General features: G+C 37.1%; 1 protein-coding gene across 2 annotated transcripts in view; it reads left to right on the top strand.

Annotated features, from left to right (window-relative positions):
* Positions 1-6,555, top strand: part of LOC142335483 (uncharacterized) — a 36,170-nt gene extending 29,615 nt beyond the window's left edge. For both annotated transcript variants that reach the window (XM_075384008.1, XM_075384009.1), the window contains 5 exons: positions 699-818; positions 3,101-3,242; positions 4,861-4,967; positions 5,987-6,117; positions 6,460-6,555. In XM_075384008.1, the coding sequence (XP_075240123.1) occupies positions 699-818; positions 3,101-3,242; positions 4,861-4,967; positions 5,987-6,117; positions 6,460-6,477 (518 nt within the window). In that variant the 3' untranslated portion in view covers positions 6,478-6,555. The remainder of the gene's footprint in view (positions 1-698; positions 819-3,100; positions 3,243-4,860; positions 4,968-5,986; positions 6,118-6,459) is intronic.
* The last annotated feature ends 1,850 nt before the right edge of the window (positions 6,556-8,405 follow it).

Consider the following 8,405-nt stretch of genomic DNA (forward strand, 5'->3'; position numbering starts at 1 on the left):
TTCATCTTTTTGCTAGTTTTTTGTCACCGTATTGATTGTTGTTTCACATTATTAATAATCGTAACCCGACAGGTATTTTGCAAGATCTTGTACGAAATTTGCAAGACTCTTGCACGATTATACACAATCATCTAGATCAAGATAACTGTCATAGGCAAGAATGTTGCCGTATTTTGCAGAACAACAGCCGAATTCAGAATGCGGGTCCCCCATAGCTATCGTGCATTGTTTTAAAAAAACTTTTTTTATCAACCCTGTCTGCAAATCAACGTGAACACTGGGGGGGGGGGGATTGTGAAAACTGGGGGGAGAGAATAGATCTCGTAATTTTACCTTATTTATTGTAAATTTCTTTCTTTTTCTTCGAAATCTCCTCCTTTTTCATCTTGCAATTTAGTACATGTGCGTTGACACGTTGACTTCGCTGTAAAAAAAACCAGGAAATCGTATCCCTGGTTTATGCCTCGACTTATGAAAAGACTTAAAAATTCTAGTGGGCATACATTTATTGGCTAAAATTACACAGTCGAGCTTCCTACGTAAACTCGAGGAAAAATCTTTTAATTTGTAGAGCATTAATCTTTTCATTGGCATTCTGGGTCAAGCATGGTTTTTTGTTAGTCATTTTGACTCGATTATAGTCTTTTCATAGGTTGAGAAAAAATGTTTCAATAGTCGAGATAGTTGTGCGATTTTAGGCTTGAAAGCGGAAGCTGTCGCTGATGACAACCAAGGTGGCATTTCTAAATCGGATGCAAACAAATCAACAACGGGAAAGAAAGGCACCAAAGGAAAAAAGAAGAAAGGCGGCAGGAAAGGTTAGATAGAACAGGCGTGAAAACTTTTTTTCGAGAACTGAAATGAAAGGACGAAAAGTCGAGGAAAGGAAAGATGTTGACCCGAAGATCATCACAGCGACCAAGAAGTCAAAAAGCTCTTTTCGTGGGCCAATTTATTGTACTTTTCACACGCCAATTTGATTATGCGTTGGTTTTTCACACATCCAGATTTTGCATTTTATTTATTTTCAATTTTGTTCCATAATATTACCTTTTTTTACTTTTGTGCATTTTTTTCAACTGAACCGGGATGACGTTTCTCGTTAATCATACAAGGATATTATAAGATATCGGCATACAATTTATGAAGTTTTTCCTAGCACTGTTTTTGCCCGAATGCAGAAAATCATGATTAACAATAATCAATTATCATCAATAACCAATTATAATCAGTTATAGACAATTCTTTTAGTCTTTTACAGCCAGAGCAGAGTTAGAAAAATTATGCAACCTTATGAAAAATCTGAGGCATGAAAATCTTTTTTCTAACAGATCTAGGAAGTAGAGATTTTTTTTGCTTAGCATCAAATTTAAAAAAAAAATTAAATGTCATTAGCTAAATTTTCAGTAACGTTGATTGTTGAGGATAGTTATATGTAAATAAAAGATACACTATGGTACCAAAAAGCTACGTACAGCATGATTTCTGCTTTCGAAGCATGATTCGTGCTTCATAAGCATGATTTGCGCTAAGGCGTGAAAAAAAGTGTGAAATTTAGAAGTTTTAAGAGAAATTTCTTTCTCACTTTTTCCGCTTAAACACAAAAGATGGTTAAATCGCTTTGTTCTTTTACCGTTTGCAAAGTTGTTACGCTACGAGATGTCGGAATTTCATGGTCTAAAATACAAAAGCAACTCAACTTGAAATCGACATCCAATGCATAGTATGCATAAAAACGTTACCTGAAAAACAACAGTTTCGAGGCCCAAAAATCGAGCGGAAGACCCACCAAATTGTCAAAAAAATCAGAAAAAAAGTTAGTTGCCGATGTGTTGAAAGATCCCAAAACCTCACTGGAACGCATTCGAGTGGCTCATAACGCTTTCTCTTGCTATGAGACAATTTTCTGAGGTACAATTAGACGAATTTTTAAAAAATATGGCGTTTTTTCAAGAAATGCTGCAAAAAAGATCAGTTTGAAGAGGAAAAGCAAGTGTTTTCGTTCAAAATGGTATATCAATATGCTCAAGAAGCCGTTCTCGCTCTGGCAGAATGTCGTTTTTACTGATGAAACAAGGGTGCACATCTCGAGCGATGGAACTGTTAGAGTTTTTCGAAGAAATGGAACGAGATTTCTTAAAAAAAAACATAAAAAGTTTGAGTTCGGACAAACGGTCACTTATGTTTTGGGGTGCAATACAATCAAATGGACGCAAATTGCTTGTTAAGTGTCCAAACAAGCTAAACGCTGTCAGTTATTTGGAAATTTTGAAAATTTACGAAGAAAAAATGCATTTCCGGGACATTATTTTTCAACAAGATAATGCTCCTGTGCATAAATCGAAGATTATCGGCAATTTCTTCCAAGAAAACGACTGGAAGGTACTGGAATGGCCAGCATACAGTCCAGATCTGAACCCTATTGAAAATTTTTGGGCGATTTTGAAGTAACAATTACGAAAACAGACAGTTTTTTGGGAAAATTTAGAAGAAAAAGTGTATGAAATTTGGAATGAAATTGACGCAGACGTCGTGAGAAACCTGTATGAAAACTATACAAACCGTCTACTAGACGTTAAAAAAGCTAAAGGTGTAATGACGCGTTATTAGAAAACAAATTTGAACTCAAAAAGTATCTTTCAGTATTATTTGTAGTTTGTTTTGCTTTTAAAAAATCTTTAGGTGTACGTAGCTTTTTGGTACCATAGTGTATCCTCTATTTATTTTTTCTTTTTGTAGTGGACAGAAAATGATGCACTTGAAGCCATCCTAGTCGAGACCGGGTTGTTATCTTGCAAGAATCTGTCAGATTATGGCCCAAACATGCTTAACTTCCAAATTGTGGCTGCAAAATATTAATCTTGCAAATTTCTGCCAGAAAAATAATTATCTGACCGAATCTGTCAGAAAAATGGCTATCATGTAGAAATCCGCCACAAGATGCATTCGGCGAGAATCTGCCATATTATTACAAGATAACCATATCTATTTTAGACTAGGGCCATGACGAGCAGATAAACATTGACTTCACAAATTGTATGTGATCGCTTTGCTGGACAGAATGTGTAAAGCACAGCTCAGAAAATTAAAAGTATTTCAGGAAAGAGAAAGAGCAAAGAGCCTGCTATCCCAGAGAACCCTGGACCATATTTAGCAAAACTACACTTGGCTGATAACGGGATAGACATGAGCAGTGCAACTGAAACCTGTGATCTCTTCGCCGTAGCCTCCTGTTTGTCCAGGTTTATTCCTCTCTGTCATATAATATAGTTAATGGTATATGCTACATATATTATAAACTGACTGTATTCACTTCATTTCATCCTGAACTGGAACCTAATGAGACCTCTCATCATTTGAAACAGTTTTTACGACCACATAAAGAACAATAAAAAACAGGCAAAGCAGAAAATTCAAAAAAATTGAGAGAGAAAAGCGTCGAAGCCATTAAAAAATAATCTTTCAGTGAAATCGTTTATATTTGCAAATAAATTTTTCAACAGAAACGGGTTTCTTATTATTGTAATTATGTGACTTCGAAAAATCAACAAAATGAGAAAATATATCAAAACCACGAAATTTTTAGGAAAACCCGTAGTCTCAAAGCCATTAAATACAACAGCTTTCAACGGAAATCAATATATATATACTAAATTATGGGTGATGAAAAAATGATATCTGTCATTCATAGGTCTCCAAGAAGTCATTGCAATAAGCCTTATGACAATGAAAACGATAAAAACAGGCAAAAACCAAGAATTCGGTATTAAATTGCAAGAAGAAAGTGTCGGAGCCATTAAAACCAAAAACATTTCTCTGAAACTTTTACTGTGATCAAATGAACGTCTTCTTGGTGTCAATGGAACTGTCGATATTGAACAATTTTATAGGATTTTCAAATTTCCAAAGGTACAAAAATTATGAACTGATAACCAAAAATGAAAACAAAAATTAAGAAACTCGTGTCATCTAAGTCATGAAACCAATAGATGGAATATAAAACTGCTAATCAGATTAATTAGTCAGTGGAAAAAATAGGGTGCCTGTCGCCTGTCATTAGTGGGATTGACCTACCTAAGTCTTAACAGCCATTACCTCCACTCAAAGCACTCGATAGCTTCACTTAGAGCTCATTTGGAGGCTTCTTTTAAACTCGCACTTTTGGTCATTGAGTCTATGCCATAGGACTCCAAAATTTTAGCAAAAACTCAAAAAAAATTAAGATTCCATTAAAAATTACGAAAACCATTAAAAATTCGAAGCCATAAAAAACATGAGCGATTCCTAGAAAGAGAATTATTTGTTTTTTGGCCTCATTTGACTATAAATGACGTTTGTCATTAACGGATTTTTGTATGAAAAGTGATTAATCTTTAAGTTACATTAAAAAACAAAAAAATATGAACAGATTTGAAAAAAAACAGCTCCCCAACAGAATTCGACTTTTTTTATGAGACCAAAATTAGCCTTTTTTGCCTTTCATCAATAGTAACGCAAAAGTTTTTCGTTTTTTAGCGTAAAATCTGATTTTTATTTGATAGAAAAAAATCATAACAGAAATTATGCTAAAAGTGAACAAAAGCATGCCAAATATCACGTGTTCACTCAAAATTTTAAACCTTGATCACTCTTCGAAAAAAGCGAAATTCAAAAGTGTTTTTTTTATTTCAAATTCTACGCAGGACGAGCTTTTTAATGATACCACTCACATTCCTGTGCCATGTTTATATCAATCGGCCAAAATTAACTGAACAAAAAAACCTATTTGAGTATATAGTTCCTCCGCCCACTGAAATGGGTTGAAACAATAACTACTAAAAATTTGTCGCAAAATTGAAGATAGAATGGCTTTTTGTTTAGACTTATGAGAGGCTCTGATGGTTTTGTAGAGCTTGACTTGAGTTACAACGAAGTTGGCAACTCAGCTGCACGAATCATCCAAGAGGCATTAGAGTTCAGGAAAGAGGGTAAATGTCATTAATCAATTCTTTAAAACTGAAAATTTTGAATAAAAACCAATAATAAATTGTTATAATTGCTTTAAATATAACTTGGCCCGATAAGTGCAATCAACTAATATCATTTGTCACTATTCCTTTCATCATATTAAATTAAACCCCCCCCCCCTCCCCTGCTCTCCCTCTTATTTCTCATTGAGGTGAGGGGAATGTTTGTGCAGTTTACACATTCAATTTTGCAACCGTCTTAATTACAGAAGCCTGGATAATTATTTTTGATTGGATTTGTGGCTCATTCTGCGGGGACTTTGCTAATTTAACAGGAATTTGAACCTGATTAGATGACACTACGTTTCGATTTATCAAACTCTAGTCTCATTGATGCTGTGTTGTGGAGAGTACCACTGAATGACGACACTTTTTTGCGCTTTACGCGCCAAATACGGCATGAATTAACCTAAAATTCATTGATTGGAAAAGCGCAATTGTCTAATCAACAAAACTCCTGCTTATAATACAATGTTTTTTTAATGCGCTTCAAGTAGCCTATGATCAGACTTTAGCCAGATAAATGTCCACATTGGATCTATTCTGTTCCTCCCCCCCCCCCCAGCTTAGTGGGGTTATATTTTTTACGCCCCCAGGCGCACGTGCTATTTTATTACACAGTAACGTGCTATATAACAACATATAATTTGTAACGTAAAACACACTGGGGGGAAACAGAATAGATCCTCCACATTTTTTTGCGAGCACAGACTAAAACCCAGAAGATTCATCAACAACCCCCCGCCTTGAATGGGGGGATTGTTGAACAGAATTTAAGCAAGAAATTTTTTGACCAATCAGAGAAGTTGAGTGCAACTCAGATACGTTTTGAGTGTAAATCGCCACCCCCATGTCCGGCGCTGAAAAATGGTCTGAACTGTGGTCGCTTTGACCACGGACTGGCTGATCAGCCTCAGGTGAACAATTTAATTAAAGTAAGGCTATGAACAAGTTAAGCAGATTTTTGTGAAATTTTTTAGAGAAGCTCTCCAAGTTGCGACTTAGCATGACATGCAGAGTGGACAAGGACATCTTCGCAGCAATCTACAAAGTGTCCGGAGGAGGGGCACAGAAAAGAGCCAGAAAGGGGTCCGGAAAGGGAAAGAAAAAGGTGACGCTCACTATATTGCACCTACGCAAGTTGCGGCTCCGTTTGTAAAAACATGAGAAATGGAGATGAAAGTGGTGAAAGCTATAAAAAAATCTAAAAATCTGCTCAGTCTGTAACTTTTTTTGAGCAGAAAGATTTCGACCAATAATGGTCTAAATACAAATTACACCCCCTCCCCCTCATGGCAGCACGCATGTCCCATTTTCCATTTTTGTCATGGATCATAGCCAGAAACGAGATCTGAAAACATCCTTTTTTCGGCAAATGAATAGACTTATTGAAACAATGGTTAGGATATTAATAATCAAACAGTTTTTAATTCAACACAGTTTCTTGTTTCAGGGAAAGAAGAAGAAATAGAAGCAGAATTAATGACAAAGTTCAGTTTAAACATAAAATATAGCACAAAATTTATATGAAATAAAAGTTGAAACACGTCTTTTACAACAGATAGAACTGATGATGTCATACTATTGGCATTTAGAAAAAATTCCTATATGGCTATAAGTCTGCTTGCAGAGCCTTGGGAGAACTTACAGACAACATCCCCGTAGAGGGGACGCTTACCCAAGACTTTGCTGGAATAAAATATTTTTTATCACGTTGTAGTTACTAGCGAAGGTTTTTCAGTTCTCTTGGAGCTGCAAAATAAGTCCGGTTTTTACACCTTTTGAAGCAACATAATATTAGTCGTATATAATAACCTCTAATGACGTTATTTGAAGCCCGCGGTCCCATTAAGGCTAACCTCCTCCCCCCCCCCCCCCCCCCCAACACCGACTGAAGCAGGCTGCATTTGATTACAATTCCCACCAGTCGTTCGAGAGCAATTCTTCCGACGTTAGTAGGTTGTTTTTTTCCGGGGTCATCTAACATTGCCATGCGTTGCGAGGCTTTTTCGAAAGAAGGGATAAACCGCTCATCTTCTCAGCTCTAAGCAGAAAGAAATACTTGTTCACAACAGATTTGCTAAATGTGTACCTCCGTCGTACATTATCTTGGCTGAAGAGGAGAAATGGCAGCTATATATAGACCAACTAAACAACCAGATTTCCATTTGTAGAGATAAATATCATTTTCCTTGTTATCTTTTTTTAAACTTCTCTTCTCAACGGACGTTACTATTCAGTCACGGTATTTGTCGTGTCTTGATATGTCTTCCCATTACACATGACAGTCTACAGCGTTGTCATCGTGAAATTCTAGCCGGCTATATTTATAATATGCAATTTCTCTCTCTTCTTCATACTCCCAGGTTGAGGTCGCGCTCAAAATCGCCTCTGATCAGACCGTCCCAGACGGTAGTGACCTCTGATCAGACGAGAATGCGCTCGAAGATCATTGTGCGCTCGAAGTGCGCTCGAAGCCGCCTCTGATCAGGCGAGTTCCAGACCGAAGTGACCCCTGATCAGACAAGTTCCAGACCATTGTCCAGACGAGTTCCAGACCATTGTCCAGACTAAAGTGCGTACGAAATAGTCTGGCCACCTCGACCTGGGCTCCCCAATACGAAGCGTGTTTTTGGCATTCCTGACTTGGAATTCGTTCAGTGGGATAAAGGGCACTCGAAGCTGGAATCGGCACACTATTGCAGCAGACTCAATGACGCTCTCGCTCTTTCGGATCCTCGCTCTTTCTTTTAGCGAAGTGGTGTGAGGTTTGAGTCTGTTTCAGTTGAATGAGTTTTCCCTTCCACCAACCCTTCTTGAATTTTGCTCTTATTGCATTCCGATTAATGACATTGTGCAAGGGCGTGACAGAGGTCTCCACAAGGCTGTGATTTGTGACATTTTTGATCCAATCGCCGAATGGTTTTACTTAACCAATAACGGCGGGCTTACTTATATCATAGGGTATCTTGACGCCTATGCAAGGAAAACTAACTGGCTATCAAGCTTGAGTCCAAGCAAGGTTGCCGACGAGGGAACCAAGATATTGATACAAAATCAAAAGCTGTATCTCATTGACTTTCGCCTAAACGTTTTTGGACTCTGTGCCTAAAGTTTCTAAGTAACTTGTTGATCAATAGTTAACCTATGGTCGGTATCAGTTTGTTTTTTTCTGAGGCTGACCGAAGCTAGCAAATATTTTCTCTCATCCATGTAAGCTTTCAGGTAAGAGTTTTGATAATCTATCTCGTCATGCAATGAGAACGTCATATTGATACCATGTATAGTGAGAGTTCTGGAACAATTGGTTTCATTATTGCAAAAGGAAGCCAATCCATGTCTAAAACCCAATTTTGTACCTAGAACCAATTCTTGGATTTTATAAACATTAAACCATAG

The sequence above is a fragment of the Convolutriloba macropyga genome, chromosome 2, assembly GCF_964194025.1.
Source record: "Convolutriloba macropyga chromosome 2, txConMacr16.3, whole genome shotgun sequence".
In the NCBI taxonomy this organism is placed as follows: domain Eukaryota; kingdom Metazoa; phylum Xenacoelomorpha; order Acoela; family Convolutidae; genus Convolutriloba; species Convolutriloba macropyga.